Here is a 24667-nt window from a genome sequence, read left to right on the forward strand (position 1 = left end):
TACTGTATGTGTTGTAGCCTAATAATAATCAAAATCTACAAAGTAACTAGTAACTAAAGTTTTTCCAAATAATTGTAGTGAAGCAAAAGTAGCCTACAATATTTGCCTCTGAGGAGTAGAAGTAAAAGCATTGAAAATTGGAAACACTCAAGAAAAGTAAAACTACCACAAAATTGTACTTAAGTACAGTACTTGAGTAAATGTAATTAGTTACTTTCCACCACACAGCCCAAAATTGGCCGCGTCCGCACATACCACATACACACACATCTCTCCTCATTTGACATCATGGGCTGCAGCAGCAGGGATGCCGTTCGCAGCTTTGGTTGAAAGCAAATGAAAGAAGCTATTTTGCAATACTGGAGAGAACAGAGCTTGTATCTAGAACAATGGTAAATATATAACATATCTACGGAATCGTTGTCCTGGCTAGAGATTATCATTTACCGATACGGTACACAAGTTACAACGTAGCTATAGTTTGTGACTTCGCTGTGCCCTCTCTCTCTCGTGAGCTCGCTGGAGGATGGCGTCACTGGAATGTGCAGCGTCAGCTGGAGGTACGTACGCTGTCAATGGGACCCAGATGGTCCATAGTCATAGGACAATGTGGTCTGCTATCTATTGTTTATATATATATATATATATATATATATATATATATATATATATATATATATATATATATATATATATATATATATAATAAAACAATAGAATAGATAGCAGACCACATTGTCCTATGGCTTTGGACCATATATATATATATATATATATATATATATATATATATATATATATATATATATATATATATATATATATGTATGTATAGCCTATGGTCTAGAAATAATAAAATGATGAGGAAATAAATTGATACATACAGTTTTACAGTATTTGCTGGAAATAACAGTGCTGTTGGTGTTGATGATAATAAATTGTTTCACTGTGATGCCACAGACTCTGTAGAGTCCAGTGCTGGTGGTGACCTCCTAAGAATTGTTCTGGTGGGGAAGACGGGCGCTGGCAGAAGCTCCTCCGGCAACAGCATCATGGGATGGAAGCCCTTCCGGGTCGCAATGTCGCCGTGTTCTGCCACCACTCAGTGCGAGAGGCAGACTAGGGAGGTCAATGGGCGAAGCATTGCCATAATCGACACCCCAGGGTTCTTCAACACGTGCCTCTCTCCCCAGGCGGTGACAGCGGAGGTGGGTCGGTGTGTGTCACTGGTCTCTCCGGGACCCCACGCATTTCTGCTGACCATCCAACTAGGCAGATTCACCCAGGAGGAAAGGGACACCTTGCAATGGATCAAGGCCACATTTGGGCCTGAAGCAACCAGGTTCACCATGGTGCTGTTCACATGGGGAGACCAGCTGCAGGGGAAGAGCATCGAAGACTTCCTGAAGGAGAGCGATGAGCTGTCGGCACTCGTCGACAGCTGCCAAGGGGGGTACCACGTCTTTGACAACAGCGGTGAATGCGGGGGACAGGGCGGGTCGCCGAAATGCTCACCGCAGCCGCAGGTCATGCGGCTGCTGGAAAAGGTAGAAAAGATGGTGGCAGAGAACGGAGGCAGTTGCTATAGCAACGAGATGTTTGAGGAAGCAGAGAGAGCCATCAGAGAGGCACGGGAAGCGATTCTGGCAGCAAGAGGTGACATGCCCACATGGCGAGAGGCGGAGGAGGTAGAAGACAAGGGCACCGAGAGGAGAAAAAGGAGGGAAGAGGAAGAGAAAAGGGAGATAGAGGTTGCTAGGAAGACTGAGGAGAAACTGTTCTGGTGTGAGCTGTGTGTGATGACTGCACTTGGGGCTGCAGAGGGGGCAGGGATTATGGGTAAAGACAAAGGGAAGGGGAAGGTAGTATTGAAGAAGGCGAAGGTAGTGCAGAAGGCAGCAGCTTTGGCCACGAGTCCTATGACTGTCAGTTCAGCTGCCAAAGTGGTGAGTGGTGCAGTCAGAGAAGGAAGTAAAGTGTTGTACAAACACCGCAAAAGCCTACTCCACTGAGACATGGACTTTAGAGCAAGGATTGTGTGACTGTACTCACTATAGTGTTAGATCAGGGAGTAGATGGCATTAAGCTGGGGCCTATGGTATTTTATCAGTCACTAACATTTATTGGTGGTGTGTAAAGTGAAGATAGCTGATAATTCCCTCACTGTGTTATTTGTATGGAATACATCATATAATTAGCCTGATCCCATGATACTAACCTGTGTGAGACAATGACATGGCTTGCTTAATTACAGTATGAAGACAGCAAATACATCTGTATCTCTGATCATACTGTTATAGAGGTGTGTGTGTGTGTGTGTGTGTGTGTGTGTGTGTGTGTGTGTGTGCGCGCGCGCAGTGAACAGTACTGCGTGTAGTCTTTCTTGGCGTGATGCAACCGAGGCAGCGGAAGCTAATGGGGATCCGAATAAAGAATAGATCAACAATTAAGTTAATCAACGCCACGCATTACAATTCATTGTCCATGTTAATAAAAGCTATCCATTGCAGAATATGTACCATACTTGTAAAGGTGCACCAGAAATCTCTGTCTACAACATATCAAGATGTTGAATATAATTATATAACATGCCATTAAAGATTTACTTACATGTAGAAGTGGGGTATGAAGTGAACAATAAAGGTTAGTGTAAACAATTGTTTTACTGTATCTCTGCAGTTTATCTCAAATCTTTGGTTTTATCAATGACATCACAAATTGCCTAGCCCTTTTTGCTCCCATTGAAAGAATAATCTTGACATACTGTATATCAAAAGAGAATAGACAAATGAAGTACAAAATAAGTAATATTTGGCATTAAAGACAAAAGACTTTGTTTACAGGTTGTGGCAAACTGGAACATCCCATTGGGTAACTGGAACAGTGGGCCCCTGAGAACACTGGGGCCTTACAAATGGGGGGCCAACTACATGTTTTTATTGCATTTAAGGCCAATACTTCAAAAAATGCTACAAATTGTTACAAAACCTGCAGTAATTTGGGGGATAAACAAGAAGTTCAAGGGTAAATTTAGGCCCGATAATGATGTTTAGACCTGTTGTAACCGTCTTTTTACCTTTCAATCCAGGGCAGCAGATTGATATAGCAGCATTCATCTTTTTAACTGTTTTGAAAATACGTTTTTTAGTAAACTTAGGTTAGGATTTAGAAGGCGTTTTTAGAATCGGCCTCAGGTCTAAATGGGTTAAAATCATGTATACTATTTCTGACAAATTTCCAAAGCATAAATTTATTATGTTTTACATTAAGTAAAAAACAGCCAATTTAATGTTGAGGTGCCCACAAGGTTTAGGTGCCCACTGGACCTGTATCCGAACAATGTGGAGTGAAAGAAGACAAATACTTCTGGGCACAGCCAGAGTTACAAACTTAAAGTACAATGTATACAAAGTAGGTATGTTTCTTATATCATTTTTCAGGTCACTTACCCCTTATTGAATTTCATTAGGGGCATGGACCCTAATCCCAAATGATGATCTTATAGACCCTGTGATATGTGGTCTAAATGTAGTTATTGTACATGAGAAACAGATTCATAGTGGTGATAATGATATTGTTAAAATAGTCACTTGTGCATTTTGTGTCCTGTGGTCATTTCAAGTGAATCAAAATACAGTGAAATGTTTAACTAGTCATCATTTGGCTGAATCAGTGACACAAAATCAGGTTCTGGCATGTTTTTATGGGTTCCCCATTCACAAGGTTACTAGTCCCTTGGCAATATTAAATTTTGCAACGTTGAGATTCAAAAACGTTTGGGTAATCTGTAAAGCTAGACACACCCATAGCCTTAATACAGGTATGAGTATACCCTGTCAAAACTAAAGACATGTAGGCTTGTAGGCATACAGGAAGACATGTATTTTAGACTACCTGAGGGTTGTGCAATATGCTTTAACCAACCAACCAACCATATTTACAGTTTTTTTGTGGGTCCAGCATTTTAAGCATTGGTATGAAAACAAGATAAATCCCACAAACTGCATTTGATGGTCTCAGCATCCATGGGGGAAAATAAAGAAGGAACAAATGCACAATTCCCACAGTACCATTTCAGCTGTCTGAAATCATATCTAGGTTCCACATGCACACAATTGTAGTCACTTTTGAATCTTATAAAAAAAACATACTGTACATTACAATTGCTTTACCACTACAGCTACTGTAGGCATGCATTCACGCAAGCCTCTAAACATTCTCACGCACACACACACACACACACACACACACACACACACACACACACACACACAAAGTGTGTATGTTCTCATCTTGACCTACACACAATCACGGTCCTATAGACCATTAGTCCCACCGCTGACAATAGTTGATGGGTATGGTATGTGTTCCATTGTGTAACTGTAGCAGGCACAGAATGGTAGCGGTTTGAACACATGGCACACTCTTGTTAAACTGGCATAGGCAGGCTCATCTTTCCACTTCCTCGAAGAACTGTGGACAGAGGAGAGAAAATTATGACAGGATGTTTGTGTCTACTACTGGGGAAAAAGCTCCTGTAATTACAACATAATTGGATAACATTTGAGGTGAATATCATAAAACAATTGCCTTTTAAATGTCTATGCAATATGCAATTTAAGCAAAAGAACACAAGAGGGTGTGTTATGACGAATAAAATCCCAGCTGTGATTGCAAAGTCGATCATCGAAATCGTGATAGTATTCACTTGTATTCACTACTTCAGTATTGCGTATAAACAATCATTTTATGCACATCTGATTTCATATTTTGCAGTTATACTTTTAATCTCCAAATTGCTTATTGAATGTATATGTCACCAGACAGACATATACATGCAAGTAGGTAGAGATCTCTGATTGTCTGGCTAATGGCTATGCAAGACTATATATACATTGCTAAGCAAGCCGTTTTGTTATAGCAAGTAAAACACAGCTCTCAATCTGTCACACTACTTGATTAGAATCACATGTTGTATTATCACAGACATTGTATTGCCAAGTACATGTAGCACAAAATACACACATAATGTAAATGTCATGTAGGACCACTGAACCCAAAACACCTACATACTGTACACAATAAAATTACATTGTGTAAATTTAAGTCTGACCATGTGAAAATGGACCCAAATAGGCCGGTACGGGTAAATTATTATACTCGATTAACGTTAAGGATTTTACTGTTCATCATTACAATATTACAGCACCATTTTATCTCCATTTCCATCTTCATTTGTCACCTCCTAACTCACCCCTTGTGAAATAAAGGTAGAAGAAGTCACAGTAGAAGATGGTCTGCACCACACCGGACACCACAGCGATCTGGTCCAAGAAGCCCTCTGTATGGTAGCGCCACACCCAGTTGGCCAGGTAAAGGGCGCGGTAGAGACCCAGGAAGAACAGGTAGTGGGTGGTGATAGACTCTGCCTCGCCTGTTTTGGTGATCATGAAAAGCTGAGGCATGATGGCCACCGCCTCCAGGAAGATGGAGAAGGTCCACAGGATCTGGGGATGGGATATGGGTAAGGAATGGAAGGAATGGGATATAGGTATGTAAGCTTTTTGGGGAGGCAGTCCCATTTATCTCTATGTAACGTTATGATTGCTGATATTAAAGTAGTCCAATTTTGTTTTTAGAAGAGCTGATTTGATGTCTATCAATGGTACAATGGTTAAGATCCTTTCCTCAGGAACCACAACCCCCCCTGCTGGCCTAGGGTGTATACTGTACATCTCCTATGTAGTCTCTCTCTGAGCTTTCCTACAATCTGTTGTGCTGAATAAAACAAACAAACAATAGCAGACTTGCCGATGTACTTAAGGCCAGACCGCACCAATGCAACCAGTCTCAACTCCTTGCAACAAAACAGTTTTTAAGGTCAGACTGCACCAATGCAACTCCTTGCAACAGGCAACTACTTGCAACCATTATCCCCAATGGCAGTTGCAAGGAGTTGCATTGGTGCGGTCTGACCTTAAAACTGTTGTTGCAAGGAGTTGCGACTAACATTTAAATATTGATAAAGAACATGGACTAAATATATTATAAGTTCAAACTTTTAAATTCCTAATGAGTGATACAAACGTAAAGAAATAGGTAGCTCCACCACTCCCAAAAAAAATGGTAGTAGAGAGATTTTTTTGTTCTCTGGGACAGGTGACTGAATCAGCTAGGCGTCTTTATATTTTGTTTTATAATGCAATTTTGGGTCATGGGTGGGATGGCCGACTTGGAAGGATTAAAGAAATACTTAATACTATATATATATATAATATAATATATGTACTGTATGTATATGCATTTGCTGTATGTTGGAGCTGTAATGCTGTAACTTTTGATTTATGATTTGGTAACGCATATGTGAATATATGCCTAATTTATAACAATCCAGGATTGGGCCTTTAATATATTAGATCTTTATTTTGTTTTAGTTTTTTTAATCGCATGTCCTGGCTCTGAACCCTTACAAATGTAACACAGGGGGTTTACATCTGTTTCTGTCCTGGGCTAAAATTTAGCAAGTGCAGTCTACTCTGGGACCCAAACTCATCAAGGCAAAGTAGCTCTCATGTCATGCGGGGCCTGTCAGAAGTAGGCCAACATTTTCATTTTGTAGTCTGACCTGAACCATAGGAAGCACTTGTATAATATTCACCTCCAGTGGAGTGAAGGCATAGTTCTCCAGGAAAGACAGCCCAGTGACAGGCACCAGCAGAAACTCCACACGGAACGTGTCGTTCTCTGAGTCAAACGTGCTCCTAAAGCGCATGTAGATCAGGTACACTGTAGCATAGGCCAGACCCAGGAACACCACCTGGCAGCAAAGTGCAGAGAGAAAGAGACATGGAGTTAAGAACTGACATACTGGCGGCATGGAGAGCACCATTCATATGAATATTACTTTCATTTAGTAGACAAGAGATCCATTTAGTCAGGGACGGTACTGAGTTGTGTGTGTGTGTGTGGGGGTGTGTGTGTGGGGGTGTGTGTGTGTGTGTGTGTGTGTGTGTGTGTGTGTGTGTGTGTGTGCACGACTGCGTGTGCGTGCATGTAGGCAGGAATCATGAGTGTGAGTGAAGGTTGTATGCACAGGGCGAACCACTGTGATGTTTACTTTGTATTCTTTCCTTAAGATGCAACAATGACGAATGACGTGTATTATTATAGCACCTACATGTGCACATGTAAGTACTTGCATTGACTAATTCAAACCTTTCTGAAATGTAGTTTGCATATTTCACTAACATCCAAAAAGTATGTGTGTGTGTGTGTGTGTGTGTGTGTGTGTGTGTGTGTGTGTGTGTGTGTGTGTGTGTGTTCTAAGCTCTTACACACACTTACTTTCATGACTGTGTTGTAGATGGAGATGAAGGCAGTGAATAGGTCCAGGTACCTTGTGGTGAACACTAGTGCAAACAGCACCTGAGATTTCCCAGAGATACCTACAGGGAGACAAAAAAGACTGTATATGCACAAGTTCCAAAAATCCCGTTTAACCACTTTAACTCTATTTTTGGCATGTCATTATATGCAAAACTTTTGAAAAGACAAATCTTTGAAAATAGCTGCTCTACAAGCTCAGACAGATATTTTTGGCTCATTCTTCAAATAGCTTGCATAGATAGTTCTATGCACATCTTCATGCAATTCAATGGCAACAAGTTCCAATGACTCCAGAAGAGAGGTTGATCACGTTTTACTTTATATTATATTAAAAGGTGTGTAGGTCTGCCAAGTAAGCTCAATTTAATGGTCCGTTTGGGCCACTGTTGCCATAGCTACAACGTCCGGGTTTGCCACGTAGCTGACACAAGTGCAGAACTACTGATCACCATTGCAACCATCAATGTTATGATGCTTTCTCCTGAACGTTATAGTGACTTGTGATCACGAAATGTTTCAATGTGCAGTAGATCGTGCGTCACTCAGTGCATGTGCTCATTTGCAAGTATTTCAATTATAGGTAGCATCTAAATAATGGCATAGGCTGCAGTAGCCTATGTTAAGTCAGCAATAATGGGCCCAAAGCGACACTCAAAAAAAACGAATGGCCTGCACAGTAAGTCTCTGCTGCAAGATTATTGGTGACTATATCACTCTGTAAAAAGTGATCAACTAGGGCAGGCTACTAGATTTAAACAACAACACATAACTTCATGACAACATACCAGCACAGGATTTGGACCTCCATATCTTCAGGAACAGGATAATGATAGCTACCAGATGAGACACGTCACCAGCTAGGCGAAAGATGTTCATTTTGCAAATCCTGTGCCCTACAAACAGACGTCTGGAAAGCTTGACGCTAATAGTCGTTAGGCTGTCTGATGTCGTTGAATATCTAATAGCCTGTTAGTCTGTTTTAATCTCCAAAATATCTGCGATGAACTAAACTAGAGGCGCTATACGTTACTTAGAAAAACATAAGCTATATTAGGCTAGGTTACAGAGCTTTCCTAGCTCAAAGCTCATTCGCGATCATCAAACACATTCCTTGCAATGCCGAAACAGGCAAATCCGGCCGCATGAATGGTCCCAAAAAAAGTTGTTGTGTCGGTGACGTGGCTGACAGAGACAGTGGACTCCATCCGTCCGTGTTCCAGGGGCGGGGATAATATGTTATAACTCTATGGGCGGGGAGAGCCAGTGGGGTTGGTTCGTTAAAGTCTGCTGTGTGCCGCCTATCACCGAGCTGAGAGGTACAACTACACATATTCCAGCAGATGGCGACACTCTGCCGTCAGTGAGGTGGTAAATAACCTCTATGTAAATCAGTGGTTCTCAAACTTTTTCACGTCAAGGACCCCCAAATTGACACTTATTACCCCACGGACCCCCATTTGAAAAAATAAGCCAGGGACCCCAATAAGAGAAGGTTTTTACGGCTCTCTAGCAGTGATTCTCAACCATTTTAATTTCAAGGACCCCCAGTTTAACATGCATTAGCTACGGACCCCCATTTAATGGCATTTATACCTCTGGGACCCCAATTCATATCGTAAAATCAATGTTAATTTAACTAATTTGTTAATTTAACAAATGGACCCGTTAGGGTCCATTTGGTTCCATTCGTACACTCTCAGAGTTACAGACCCATAAGGGTCCATTTGGTTCCTAACTATCCATCATTTAGCTGAGGACCCCCTGGAACTCCCTCAACCCACTTTGAGAACCAATGATGTAAATAACTAAACTCGCATGATTCTTGAAAAACGTTCTTTCTTTCTTTTCATTAAATCCTTAATATCGGGTAAGTAAGCTACAGTGTATAACAGTGGTGTAAAGTAACTAAGTACATTTACTCAAGTGCTGTACTTAATTCAAGTTTGAGGTATTTTCACTTTACTGGTTTATTTCCAATTTTCAGTACTTTTCAGTACTTTTACTTCTCCACTACAGAGGTAAATATTGTACTGATACTCCACTACAATTATTTGAAAACTTTAGTAACTATAGTTATTTTGTAGATTTTGATTTAACCACTTCAGCCCTATATACATTTTGGCCATTTGAAAATAGCCGAACTACAAGCTCAAAATGCATCACGATGCAACACATTGTGAGCTTGTCTGCTATTTTAATACATTTTATACATTTGAAAACTTGTGAAATGGGACATTCTGCATAATGAGTACTTTCTACTTTTAGTACTTTAAATGCATTAATTGTACTTTTACTCAAGTACATTTTTTATTCCGGACTTTTACTTGTAACAGAGTATTTCTACATTGCAAGTATTGAAACTTTTACTTAAGTAAAAAATGTGAGTACTTTTTCCACCACTGCCATTAAATCCTTTATATCGGGTAAGTAGGCTAAAACTCAAGCAGGCGCTCCTGCAATGGAAGGTGGCATATGATGCTCTGCGTGGCATTAATGACGCACCAGTGAGTCATCCTCAAGGAAGGTCTATTTTACCCACAAACCCTTTCAAGTTCTGTTAAATGAAGTCTACTGCACCTTCTGTCTTGTTCGTTCTGTGACCTAGCATGCAGCATTAATCTATATTTTGCAGAACAAATATGTTTGCACACATCTCTATGGTATATAGGAGAAGAGTAGGCCTATAAGCTACATGGTTATAAAATGGTAATTAACCACAATTTATTAATGCAACATTGTATTAATACAATTGTATGTAAGTGAAGACAATGCATGAACATATTGCAGTTTGTTGTTTAATGTGTGGCTCCTCAGATCACATTAATCTCCAATACATTTGGAATGTTTTTTTTGTTGTTGTATCCAACTATAATTTGATAATTCATGTCACATTAATTATATGTGCGTGTCTTATGGCAATAATTTCCTCAAAAAAGATGTTCATTCCCAACACATTCTGTAGAATTTGCTTATGAGCCCAGCTCTAATTTAGCATCGTCAAAACCAACAAACCCCATTCCTCATGGATCTGCACCTCCATTCTTCTCTGATCCCTCAATTTCATCCTACCTCCCCTCTATGTCCCTCAATTTTCTGAAAATGTAATCACCCACTTTTTGATCCTAACCTTCATGAGAAACATTACTTTGGTCCACCAACTGTAACTCAATTCCTTCAAAATAATTCTGGCAGCCTAACTGAGCATACAACACTCTTGCTTGCTTTCATCCTGTGTTTGATGCACATAGTGTTTGCAGACAGGAATCACTGCAGGGCCTCTAGAGGAACACCAGAGAGGAAATATCTGCCTACATCAGAATCAGCTCTCACCACACTGGCGGGAAATCCCAATGGGACTATACCATTTCATTTGCCGGGATTGTTCCTCGTTGACAGTACTGTTAATTTATTACCTTGAAGTGCTGATCAAATGCTATTTTCACATTCTCTCATGAATATATAAGGCTATGGGTATGGGTATGTGAAAAACAAATGATCACCTGGCATCCAACACACACACACACACACACACACACACACACACACACACACACACACACACACACACACACACACACACACACACACACACACACACACACACACACACACACACACACACACACACACACACACACACACACACACACACACAGACTGACTGACTGACTGACTGACTGACTGACTGTCTGACTAAAGCCTAATGTATACATCATTATATGTCTGTCGCCCCCGTTGAAAATAACTGACAACATTGAAAAATGAGACGCATCGTGTCACTTTTTATGACAGAGTGTAAATTAGCCTTGACTGTCTCATTGTTTGTCACTATCTCTCAGCCGCACTCCACATTTGTGTCACACCATACACAGTGCTACGATGCGCTTATACTTTGTCATACAACGGAGTCACGCCTGCATTACAGAGTTGGGAATCCCAGCAGACTACTACTTCAAATGTACTCAAATCTACTGCTGGAGTGAAGACTCCCATTATACCTCTGTTTCTATGACCTTGGCTTTGTATTATACTGTATACTTGGACTACTTAGAGTGGGGTGCTCACTCCACTCTAGCTGTGAAAGGCTGCATTTTTGTTGAATGAGGCTTTCATATAATATTGTAATTAATATCTTTCATCTTTTTCAAATTCATGCAGCACGGATACAGCACTTTAACTTATAAAGGGCCTAGAAGTAAGAGTAACACAAACATATTATATATATCATACAAATATAATAATTCCAGTTCTGTTGTACTCTGATGTTCTCTGCCATAGGGCAGAGAAACTACGCTCACTGTATGTTTTCTGCAATTGATACAAATGTCTCTCATCCAATGTCTTTGTTTTCATCAGCAGGTCGACCCGTTTGAATACTTCTGGATTAAGGATTAGGCCTTTAAACCCATGTTTCAATTTGTATTGAAAGCAGAGAATAAAGACTTTAGAATCAGAGCAAAGGTTTTATGTAAATTCAGTTGGGAACACATACTGTACATGGAGCTATAGTAGCTTAGAGAAAAGCCAGTTCCACAATATATTGTCTATTTTTAAGCTGGACACAAACATGACAAGGTTCTGAATAGATTTCAAAACCCATTTACAATGGATAAAATATAAATATATAAATATAAATCAGGACAAAAATAACCTCAAGCTCTCGTTTTTCTACACATGTCAACATGCATGTATTTGTAGCCCAACGTTTGAACTTTTCAACCAATCTGTCTAGCTTGATTTGATTTGACCTTTGTAGACAATAAACCGTGTTGGTGTAAAATATTTATTTTCACTCATTGGTGTAATAAAGGTGCATTAAATGTCTTGGTTATTATTATTATTATTATTATTATTATTATTATATGGTATTTCATTGTTCAGTACTATATCTCTGTTCTGTTGACTCCTCTGTCTTTCCCATTGTAATTTCTTTCTGTCTTGCATCGTTCCTAACGGGAACCGGTCTAGTACATTATAATACATTGTAATACATTATAATATTTTCTATAATGCATTATTATAAGGGGTCATTGGGTGCTTTAAGTAAGAACAACGTTTATGTCTACACCTCAAGGAATGTCATTACTTTATACTTAAAGGGTAAGACCACTTTGGTAGAGGTTTGGGTTGTGTAGTTACCTTGCCATGATGTAACCCCAAAGGTGGGCAAGAAATCAAAAATAATTGCTCCATCGATTAGAAATTGATAATTCAAAATATGCTCCTCATTGACTTACATTGTACGGTAAAACAGCTCTCAAAGTCACTCTTTTAGAACATAAATGAACCCAAACATAGCTGATTCAGGCAATATAGAGCATCACCAAACCCAGTACTGTTTGTTTTTTTAATAAAAATGTCAACTTCCTGTTGATTTTACTATTTGAAGATCTGGATCCGGATCCGCAGATCCAGTCCAGGTTTTCTACTTATTAAAAATGGCAAAATCAACAGGAAGTCGACATTTCTATTTAAAAAAAAAAACACTACTGGGTTCGGTGATGTTCTATATTGTCTGAATCAACTTTGTTTGCGTTCGTTTGTGTGCTAAAAGAGTGACTTTGAGAGCTGTTTTACCGTACAATGTAAGTCAATGAGGAGCATATTTTGAATTATCAATTTCTAATCAATGGAGCAATTATTTTTCATCATGGCAAGGTAACTACACAACCCAAACCTCTACCAAAGTGGTCTTGTCCTTTAAGTAGCAAGTATAATGTATTATAATAGGCCTATTGACCTTATAAGTCATAATAATATGCTTTATGTGTTATGATAATTGTTATAAATCATTATGAGTACTTATAGCTGCAATTATACAGTACATTGTTATAAGCAAATTATAATGCATCTATACTTGAAGTAATTATAAAAGTATTTATGAGTGCATGCGCATATATGTTTGCTAAGTATGTTTATAATGTATTATAGACATGGTAGAAACACAATAGAAAATGTTACCGAGATTTGTTACCCGCAAAATATGGATGCCTTGTGCATAGAATCTAACAGCACCTGTTGTCCTTCCAGAACTTTCTTACAGTTCATTTCTCCTTTAATTTCATTCCTTCGTGTTGCTGTCCTTGATTTACCTCTGTATTTTCTGCTACCTAGAAGACTGTACTGTATCTCCTGCTGCCACCCCCTTGTTCGTTCCACTCTGAATTTGTCATATGTGGACAGACACCCACCCACCCTCCGATTCAGAAAGAGAGAGAAATTTGAAAAAGAGGCCACCCCTACTCTATATTTTACAGCAGAGAGAGAGAGAGAGAGAGCGAGAGCAGTGGGGAATCTGGAAGGAGGCAAAAAGGATCTGTTTCCATAGAAACGGATTTGCTCATTTCGTACAGTACATTCAAATGATGTTGGAGACTAACAAAAATGTTTCTCAGATGTTTCCAGTTAAGACAATTTGGAAGTGTCAGTCTTGATTTGCCTTCAATACATCTGTGTCAACACTCCAAGTTATGCTACCCACGGTGTCAAGTTTGTTGTGAGTTCCACTCTCTCAGCTTCTGTATTCTGATACTTGATATTTGCATTGAAAGGAGACTCTCAACCAAATAAAAAAAAAGATTACACATGTCATTACCACTGTATCTAGATTAGAGCTACTGTATATAACTATTATCAGTAATTCCTGACGATGAGCATCTCTCTCCCGAAGCTTTAAATAACTGAACCTGGCAAAGAACCACTGTGTATGTGAGACTTCATTCACACAATCCTTTTACTGAACTTGTGCGTTTGCCTTTATCCTACAAGTTATATAATAGTAGTTCTGAGCCAGCATGTGTACACTGATACACACATCACCTTGGATAAAGGCTCACCCGCCATTTGTGACCTATATCTATAGGGAACATACAGTACATGACAGATCCACTTATTAATATCAATCACAAACGGAACTCCCCTAGAAGGTAGGAATTAAGCTTCAAATGTATACTGCCGCCAGTACATGACATAAACCAGCTGGAAAAAATGAAAAAGTTTAAATCAAACAAGTATAAATAAACTTGTTTATCAGGGGAAAACATGTCAGAAGTAGCCTCTGAACTAACCATAACGTCATAACATTATAATGTAATATGGATTGGTTATGTAAAAAACTAAAAAGAGCGGATATGTGCCCTCCAGGCTCAGCAGAGAGCTGTCGGTGCCATAGGGATGCGTGTATTTGACTGTGTTGAAATACTAACATGCTCTGACAGTCAGCTCTGACAGTCAACGTTCTCACTGCACCACCAGCAAAAATCCCATACCATGGCTCTACTGTGTGCTGGGGGAACGTACATGTGATTCTGTTTCGGGGGGCAAAATATTTGTTACATAGCCTTGTGATGGCGTGACCATGCTAATGCAAAATAGTGCACGCCCTATCGTCCTATTAGAGTAAACAGTTAAATCCTCTGATTTAAATGAATCCCAAGGATCTTACTGTGTAGCTTCAGTGTGTGTGGACACTTGTTTTATACCACAGTGATAGCCAGACCATTGGTTTTCAACGATGCATACTTTATCTTCCTCCTTTCTCACCTGTTGCAGTACCATTATCCCCTGAAAGTGGAAGGTTATGATTGTTGACTGTCATTCACAAGACAAATGTAATCTCATTCACTTATATGGACGCACCAGGTGTAATTAAAACAGTGCCACAGCTTATTGAGACACAGAGGAGAAAGTGACAGACCCTCTCTTCCCTCCTCTCCTCTCCCTAGCTCTTTTCTCTTTTCATCTCTTCTTTCTTTCTTTCTTTCTTTCTTTCTTTCTTTCTTTCTTTCTTTCTTTCTTTCTTTCTTTCTTTCTTTCTTTCTTTCTTTCTTTCTTTCTTTCTCTTTTCCAATCATTTTTCTCCTTTCCTACCCCTTCCTCTCTTCTGCTCTCCTCTCTCCTGTCCCTGCCACCCTCCCCCTCGAACCCACATGCTCTGCAGAGGGGGAGATTGACACAGCATTTCCAGGAGAGAGCGCACAGTATTATAGGACACAGAAGTCTGTGAAGGAGCTGGAAGAGGACAACAAAAGATTAAAACAAGAGGGAAAATAATTATATACAAATCAACGATATGTGCATCAAAATGAACATGGAATAAGAAGGAGCCTAAGAAAGGAGAAGTTGGGGACATTTTTTCAAGGAACACAAAACATAGAGACTTAAGAATTATGGAGCCTTTGCCCTGAACACTGACTGAAGGATAGGATATTAATTATAATTACTGAAGCCACAAATTCAAAGGGATTTCAAATGTGTAGTTAAGTGGAATAAAAGGGCACCAATCTAATAGGGTGAGTATTATATTTACTGTATCTCATAATAATATTACAATAATCCATGTAGAAATGTCACTTGTTAAGAGTTAAGGTTATATCATATTGTTCATTTTAAGTAACTTGAAATGCAAACCTGCATACAGTAGGTTAATGCCAGCTGTGGTTTTGTTCATATGAAAGTTTAGCCTTTCATCAGCACTGTACACAACTAAATAAGGACAGTGTCACCTGAATCAAAGCACTCCCACCATGGAAACTTGTGTGATCAGAATCAGCTTTATTGTCACATGACAGGTTTACAGAAGTAAAAAAGTGGATGAAATTCGTTTTTGTGCAAGTTCTGTCGACTACTCTGCAAATCTTTCTGTCACCTATGAGACACACAGGTAGGCTATTCATCAGGAATACACTATTAATGTTTGTGGACATGACCAATCTGATATCCACTATTGTCTATAGTGTTTTGCAATTACAGTAGTGGTCAAATAAAATAATAAATTGTACTATGATAAATAGTTTTTGATTTATTATTGTATTGATATATTTGAGAATATATAGAGATGCTATGAAACAAAATTGCAACTCCAGAAGTGAAACAGGTGGGAGATTGAGATGGTGGTGAAACGAGGACAGGAAAGAAAGGTTTTTCTTGGAAAGAGGGAGGAGAGAGAGCATGGTATTTAGTAAATAGAGGGTGCACTACTAGACCAACGAGCAAGGCTAACATTTGTCTAAACAGTGATCCCAAGCCTCCTTGACCATGCATAGCAGATATGTGGACATGCCATCAAGCAGCTTATTAACTGCACTTTCTTTGCTAATTAGTCCATGTACAATGTCCTTTATTCTAATAACTATAGAAGGACTAATAACTAGTGAAATTATTAGTGTGTTGCACTCTTAGTAATATAGCCTTTCAAATTGCTTTTTTTCGGTCATTAAATCACTGGAGGCAAAATGTATTGAACTGCAATGGACGTAACACTGGTGCAAATGTTGTCTCTTACACCAACAGCACTAATGTTCTTTCTAGAATCTATTAATAGATCATTATTGACTGAAAGTGTGGTAGACATGCTAGTTTGTTTTTGTTTTGACAACAGAAAAAAGTTAAATTGAAAGTAAAACATAGTATTAGTGAATGCATGTTACAAAATAACCATTCATTGTATGATTGATTGTATAAAAAGAGTCTTAACAAACACATTTGTTGAAAGTTAAGTTTAGGGCTACACTAGGGCTATACTGTAGGCATACCCCTCAGTGCAACCCAACAGTGTCTTTCATATACTGTATCAATAATCCATACATCTGTGTGTGTGTGTGTGTGTGTGTGTGTGTGTGTGTGTGTGTGTGTGTGTGTGTGTGTGTGTGTGTGTGTGTGTGTGTGTGTGTGTGTGTGTGTGTGTGTGTGTGTGTGTGTGTGTGTGTGTGTGTGTGTGTGTGTGTGTGTTTGTGTCGTCACTATGGCTCAGACATAACCATATATAGAGTTCCCACTGCAGCTACACCCAAATATGGCATGTGTGATGCTGAGTTGCTGACTGTGACAGCATGGCATCAGACATAAACAAACCATGTCATAAAAGGGACATGGACTGACAGATATAGAGATCTCCATTTATGGGCATGCAGCTGATGAAATTGGCTGTTTATTTAAGCTCATTCATTGTACTTCCTCTTGCTGTCAGTGTCACCGAACGATGTATGCGATTTGTTTGCTCCCACCACCACTATAGGCTCTTTCCCTAAGGGTTGTCTTCCCCTTGGGGTGTTTACAGATGTATTTATCTCCCTGCTGTGCATGGAGTATTGTATAGCAGAGCCTGAACGCCAAGACCAAATTTAATATTCACACTTGTATTTTATAAATAAAATGTTCTCAAGCTATAATGTTCTCAATCTATTTGTGAGTCAGCTGACTGAACTGGGTTGTGATGTTAGTAGGCGGTATCTGGATTGATTTCTATGGCTCAACTTGTGACAAAATGTAAAAATAATTCCGTTCTGTTCTAGTGGAATCTAAAGACATGTCATAATTATGATTATTAGAATAGCTTAATTTTGTCTTGTTTTGGTGCAGAGGAAAACCAAACTGACTAAATAAATTAAAAATAAAGAAACAGATTAAATGATTGAATCGTTGAATGAAACACACAGTCCTGTTATGCAGACACATTTCTGTAATGTGCATCCACTTGGTGAGAGGGACTCAACAAGCTCTCAGCTTGGCTTAATTCCAACCGTGCCGAGTGATGACATCAATGAAACTATTTTTATGCAGCAATGTAAACAGAGTGCTTTCATCCCAAAATAAAGAATCACTGACCTGGTTTGATCCACAACAGTTTGTTGCTATAATTTCATAATTAAAACTTTTTTTTTAATATTTCTTGTTATTCTTTCAAGTAATGCTGCAAGAAGAATCCATATCTCAAGAATCAAGAAAGTTTATTTGTCACTACTCATACAGGTACAAGAAGCAAAATGTAATTATGTGAGGTTCTATAATAATACAATAACATACAATGGCAATAATAACTAGAAAAAGTGCTCCTCGGAGCACAGGTCTCCGCCAGGTCAGGTAGGTTATTGTGGCCTCCTGGTGGCGCTATAATAGGCCAATGTGAAAAGGGTGGCATTTCTTCTTAGGCCTTTCAATCGGACACTGCATTCATGATTTGAGGCATTTTGTTCCAAAAATGTGTTTTGCTAAATTAGACCTGCTGGTGGCTCTATAACAGGCCAATGTGAATGTGAAAAGGGGGGCATTTCTTCCTCGGCCTAGTGGGAATCTGCGTGCAAAAGTTCACAGAAATTGCACACTGCGTTCATGTTTTGAGGCATTTTGTTCAAAACTGACCAATCCTGCAAACTTTGGAAGCCACTGTAAGCCAAATAGGATGGAATATGAAATATCGGACAGATCCATCAGAATCACATGACTATGGAGATGCAGTGTACCAATTTGCGTGTTTTTTGGACAGAATCTGAAGGAATAATCTCCAAAAATGTATTTGACATAAATCGACCTCCTGGTGGCGCTGTAAAAAGCAGATGTGAAAAATGCAGTGCAGATGTTTTTCCTTGGCCTCTAGGGAGTGTGTGTGCAAAGTTTCACGCAGATTGGTGCAGTTATAGTTAAAAATGCAAATCGGCCAGTTATAGCGCCACCATGAGGCTGATTTGAACATTTTCAAGTGGCATTTCTTCCTCGGCCTAGTGGAAATGTGCGTGTGCAATTTTATGGAAATGGCAAGCTGTGTTCATGATTGGAGGCAGTTTGTTCAAAACGGACCAATCCTGCAAACTTTGGAAGCCAACCTTAGCCAATGAGGATGCAATATGGGAAATCGGACAGATCCGGGTTGATCACATGACTATAGAGATACTGTGTACCGATTTGCATGACGTTTGGTTAAAAGCTGTAGGTGTAATGGGAAAATAATTTGTTTTGCACAAATCGGCCTCCTGGTGGCGCTATGACAGGCCCATGTGAAAAATGTGGGGCAGAGGTTCTGAATTGGCATCCAGGGAATGGGTGTGCACAGTTTCGCAGCGACCGGGCCAACGGTGCCGGAGATTAGCTGGTAACACACGGACAGGACACACGGACGGACGGACGGACGGACGGACGGACGGACGGACGGACGGAGGGTAAAACATACTCTCTCGCCATGCCTTTCGGCCTGACGGAGACAATAATAACAAGAACAACTAAGATAAGATTAAAACATGTAATAAGAAGAAGCCTTCAGCAATATCCACATCAGCATAGCATAAGGGCAGAGAGAAAAAGTATATTTAAATGTGCAATGGGGCATAAAGCATATAAATGTGCAATAAGGTATATCTGTAGTGTTATAGTGTGGCAGTCTGGCAAACCTCTCCATTCTTAATGGCCAGATATGATTCCAATATGATGCAATGATTACTAAGTCCAGTCTGAGGCCATACTGTGGTACGTCTAAAACCTTTACTTTTCAGAAAATGAAAAAAAATTACCTATAATCCAATGGACCCAAATATACTGTAGATATTATTTAGTCACAAGCTCTTGTTAATACGTTTCATTGATAAAAAATTTATGAAACCCACAAACAGACATAACCACTTTAAACCTGGCATCCCTATTTATTCTCATGTCATTATATGTGAAAAATCTTCAAACTTTTCCAAAAGTTTTCAAGATCTGTCAAAAATAGCTAAAATACAGTATCAGATCTACAAGCTCACAAGGCGTCAGATGATTGTGTTCTGTCTTTTGGTACTTTTGCACAACACTGTCATACGCTGAATAGGCCGAGCCTATAATAGGCCATCCATTTATGAAAAAACATAAAGAGATATGGAGGTACAAGGTTTCTGCCCGACATCGATGTTATAATAGTTTCCCTTTCTCTTGACTTGGACACACTGTATTGTTACATATTCATAGAATTTTCTGTTGTGCTTAAAAGCTAAAGAACGCTACTCTCCAAAACAGTAACTTGGATTAGTGGATTGTTTGTGGTAATGAGTAACTTACCTCAGTGATATAAAATGTTTAATTATAACCATTATTAATTTTTTATCCTATAATGCCTAGAGTGTTTTCAAAGGGCATTCCCCTTCATCATTTTTTATTGAGATGAAAGGTATAATGAAACGGTTGTAGAAAGCTGATATATAATGATAATAAAATAGGTATATCCAATGGGAAGTGAGAAAGAAATAAGAATACAAATACAAAAACAATTATAGAGAATAAAATAAAACATTTAATAATAATGAGGAGCATATTTTGAATTATCAATTTCTAATCAATGGAGGAATTATTTTTGATTTCTTGCACACCTTTGGTGTTACATCTTGGCAAGGTAACACAATCCAAAACTCAAAAATACTCAAAGATTGTACTTAAGTACAGTACTCAAGTAGACTAGTAGTAGATGTAATGAACTTTCTAGTTTCTAGCTGTAAACCAGGGCCTCTTCAATGATGATTACCTCTGCCAAATGTGATGTGTTTTAGGAGATGGAGTCCTTTCTCATCTTAATCCCAACCACCTCCACAACACTCCCACAATCAATCTGCCTGTGTTCCCTCTGCTCTCAGTGGCTGTATATGTCTCTTTATCTCTTTCTCCCCCTATATTCCGTCTTCCATCTCTCTCCCTCTCTGTGGTATTAGTGCTTGGGAAATCACAACGAGATGGCTCTCCTTTGACCAATCCCATAAACGCACGCACGGGCATGCACTCACACACCACACCACACCACACCGCAGCAAACCGCACGCACGCACACACACACACACCACACCACACCGCGTGCACGCACGCACGCACGCACGCACGCACGCACGCACGCACGCACGCACGCACGCACGCACGCACGCACGCACACACGCGCACACACACACACACACACACACACACACACGTATGGATGTGCATGTGCAAGCACTCAGACATTTGAAGCTTCTAGGGATGCCAGCTTTATGGTGTTTACAACCTCAAGACAATTCAAATAGGCCTATTGTCAAGCACCCCCCCCCAAAAGAAACGTAAAACTCTTTGAAACCCAGTTCATTGAATACTTTATTGCAAGTTTGTTAACAGTAAATGTAGTACAGTCAAAAGTTAGGATAACACAAAAAGCCCCAGGGGCTTGTTTCCATTGTGGTCCATTATACTCAATTCATCAGTAAGACATACAGTACAATACAATACAATACATATTGGTAAAAGCTCCAGTAGCAGCAAAGGATATATATACAGAAAGAGTGGTGGGGCGGGGGACAGAGGATGCTACTACCAAGGCGTTCCTAGGGTCTACTAAGCCCACTTGTATTTTGAGGTCAGCCATTCTTTTAGGTTGGTTTTGAGTTTGGGTAGGGAGTCGATATATTTAATGGCTTTCGGTAATGCATTCCACATTTTGGAGGCAGCATAGCAGAATTATTTTCCCCCATGTTTGAGCCGAATTTAGGGGGAACGAGATCAGATGAGGTCCTTCTGGATGGGTGTCACTCACTCTAGAGAAGTAGTTAGACAGGTAAATGGGCACTGATCGTCCGAGTATCTAAAGACCAGGCTGATTGAAAGATGTTGCACTCTGTCTTTTACCTTGATCCAACCCAGAATAGCAAAGTGAGCTTGGATTAGGTTCTGTGGGCGAGGTCTAGTATTATTAGTTTGTTTTGAGAGGTCTGTAGTTTTGATTTTAGTGACATTGAGGTGTTAGTCAACCATGAGGTGCGAGGTGCAAGCATTGTCAAAATGACACTGAATGAGGGCTCCAGGCTCAGCTAGAGTCCTTAGTGCACTCTTGCGCACGTTTTTTAGTAGGAGATCCTGCCCAAAAACCTTGATCTTGACTTTTCACAATCACTTTTGTTGCCATTTCTTCACCGGGAAGTTTGTTATCCAAAATACATCCCAAATAGGTAACCTCTTCTTTACTTGTGATTACATTGTCACCAACTCTGACCGTAAAGTCAGTGGACTTACTGAGGTTGTTTTTGGACCCTAAAAGAATGGAATCATTTTTTGCGTAATGTGTAATGACAGTTTGTTATCAGAGAGACAAGTGCGGGTATCGTTGAGTTCAGAGCTGAGGGCTTTTCAACTTGCAGTTTGTTCTTTTCTGAGACCATCCACACACAGGAACCAATTGCAATTACATGCTGATTTCATGTCGTTAACGTATATTAGGAACAGTAACGGTCCCAAAATGCTTCCTTGAGGAACGCCACAGCTCACTGGGAGGGACGAGTCAGTGGATCCCAAGTGACAATCTAATTGCATTTCATAGTAAGTAATAACAATTTCAACATAGTTGTTACTCTGTACCTTCTATCTCGCCTCTCTTCTCTTGCTCTCTTTATCATCCTCTCTCTTTATATCTCTCTCTGAATCATGTTATAAGAGCACTTACTCTTAAACCCCTTATGTGGATCTAGTTGTTCTTTGATTCCTCTGACTGCAACAGTGAAACAGCAGTGAAAGTGCTACCTGACCACTGGCTGGATTCAGTTCTGTGTCTCAATTCTCAGTTCATCATCAGAACTTTGCCAGCTCTTTCTTGTGATACCCCCCCCAATGTATGCTAAATGTACCTGCATGGGAAGAGAGCAAACACATGAATGAGAAAAGAATACATGCACGAGGGCGCACGCACACACACACACACACACACACACACACACACACACACACACACACACACACACACACACACACACACACACACACACACACACACACACACACACACACACACACACACACATTTTAAATAGGGTAGAAGAAAGTCTTGTGCTCGGCTATTGTCAAATTACTATGTAAATTGTTACAAGGGTATTTGACCCAAAGACTGACCCTTTCCTATGAGAAACAGTGCCAAAATTAACACGGTTCTCCATATATAGTGAGATCACCTCTTCCTTTAACTCTTTACCTGCCATTGACGAGATTTCTCGTTTTTCTCTGCATGGCTCAGCCAGCCATCGACGAGAAAAACGAGATTTTGAAGAAAAAAAACTTTTTTACTTTTTAAATTTTTCGTTTATCACAAAGGAAGCAGGAGATAACGCGATTCGAAGATTTTCTGCTCCATTCACTTCAATGTTAAAAAATAAACGGAGACAAAATTCACATTTTACCTATTTTTGCAATGTATTTTCTCTAGCAGGGAAGGGGGTAGATTGTGTATATACTCTGGCAGTTAAAGAGCTAATATAACGTTTGGAGGACCATGCCATCAGGTAGTCAGACCATCAGAAATATTGTTGATGTTGTGACATTGCTGAGACATTGCTGAGATTTTTTGTGCCATTGCTCAGTGCAGTGCATGGATATTCAGGCGATCATCCTTCAGATATGTTATTATGGTTTTGAATAATTTTTTGTTCAATTCAGTTTATCATACATGGACCTTGGTGGTCAGACATACGTGGGGACGTCGCCGGATCTGACCCGGGACGACCGTGATTTGGGGCGACCGCTCTTGTATTCTTGTATTCTAAATATCCCTTAGATACATATGCCTTACATATGGTGATAGCTAATAATTGCTGCTGGCAGGGAGAGCTGCATCTGCTGCTGCCATCCTTCTTGGTAGCAATAATGTGCTGCAGGCTGAACATACTGGCAGCATTAAATGCTTGCACACAATTGTTTTCTAAAGGAAATCAATGTTTTCATTGAAGAATACTAAAGTAACAAGTACTTGAAGGAAAGGGGGCAAATGTAAATTTTACATTTTCTTTTAAACTGTAGGGGAGTGTGCCCCAGTAGCTCACCTAGCTGGTAAAGCACGTACCATGTCAAAGTCAGGTCCCTGGTTAGGGTTCGAATCGGCCCCTTTGCTGCATGTCATCCCCTCTCCCTCCTGCCTTCCTGAAATTGTAGGGGAATAAGAGTGAATAGAGATGCAAATAAAACATACTCAAAAGTACAGATCATTTAAAATAGTACTTAGAAAAAGAACAACATACTTTTTATACTTACTACCCCTGCATATCACACACAAGCATGAAGACCTTGAACATGGAAACAAATGCTTTAAATAGTTCAATATTGTTTAATAACTTAATTATATTGACATATTGGATGATTAGATTATAGAAGGTAAAAAAACAACTGTGCATTGATTTGTCTAATTTCCCCTTAATTTTCCTTCTCCTTAGGATTCCCTCACTGCTTCCTCATTGATCAACAAGTTAATCCACTTTTCATACATGATTAAATATATTTTCAACAGGTCAGCCATGGACCTGCGTCTATTATTTGATCTTATTATTATTTGATGCAAAAGTGTGGCTAATTGTGTTATCTCCCTTTTAGCAGTTGTCTGTTGTGTGGGCCATTCACCACTGCCATGATGATTCCCAATCTGTGGGTGTAGTAAACCTCCCACTCCTGGTCACACTTGTGCTCACTGGTGCCATGGAAACACATAGGACCAACAGGTGAGGTGCCTCTAAAACTTAGGTAGCAAGCCACCTTCTACACAGTAAAA

The 24667-nt window shown here is 39.6% G+C and overlaps 2 protein-coding genes across 2 annotated transcripts; one reads left to right on the forward strand and one right to left on the reverse strand.

Moving 5' to 3' along the window:
* Window positions 1-526: 526 nt before the first annotated feature.
* On the forward strand, window positions 527-2162 carry LOC308099480 (GTPase IMAP family member 7; the record flags this gene model as incomplete). Its single annotated transcript, XM_080448225.1, has 2 exons — window positions 527-560; window positions 961-2162. 2 exons carry the CDS (start codon window positions 527-529, stop codon window positions 2010-2012), a joined length of 1086 nt encoding a protein of 361 aa, XP_080304351.1. The 3' UTR covers window positions 2013-2162.
* Window positions 2163-2791: 629 nt separating this feature from the next.
* On the reverse strand, window positions 2792-8598 carry kdelr3 (KDEL endoplasmic reticulum protein retention receptor 3). The gene is made up of 5 exons (XM_080446230.1): window positions 8172-8598; window positions 7345-7445; window positions 6659-6817; window positions 5255-5507; window positions 2792-4473 (listed from the first exon to the last, which is right to left on the reverse strand). The coding sequence occupies exons 1-5, from the start codon at window positions 8260-8262 to the stop codon at window positions 4430-4432; spliced, it is 648 nt and encodes a 215-aa protein (XP_080302356.1). The 5' UTR covers window positions 8263-8598; the 3' UTR covers window positions 2792-4429.
* Window positions 8599-24667: the final 16069 nt, after the last annotated feature.

This window comes from Gymnoscopelus braueri (genome assembly GCF_963280865.1).
Source record: "Gymnoscopelus braueri genome assembly, chromosome: 13".
NCBI classification, from domain to species: domain Eukaryota; kingdom Metazoa; phylum Chordata; class Actinopteri; order Myctophiformes; family Myctophidae; genus Gymnoscopelus; species Gymnoscopelus braueri.

Bases quoted from the DNA above. Each gene is read 5' to 3' on its own strand.
- kdelr3 (XM_080446230.1), bottom strand. From the start codon at position 8,262: ATGAACATCTTTCGCCTAGCTGGTGACGTGTCTCATCTGGTAGCTATC. The intron at 6,818-7,344 runs GTAAGTGTGTGT...CTTTGCTGCCAG, and splicing joins TCTACAACACAGTCATGAAA to GTGGTGTTCCTGGGTCTGGC. The intron at 4,474-5,254 runs GTGAGTTAGGAG...CTCTGTCCACAG, and splicing joins CTACCTTTATTTCACAAGGG to TTCTTCGAGGAAGTGGAAAG.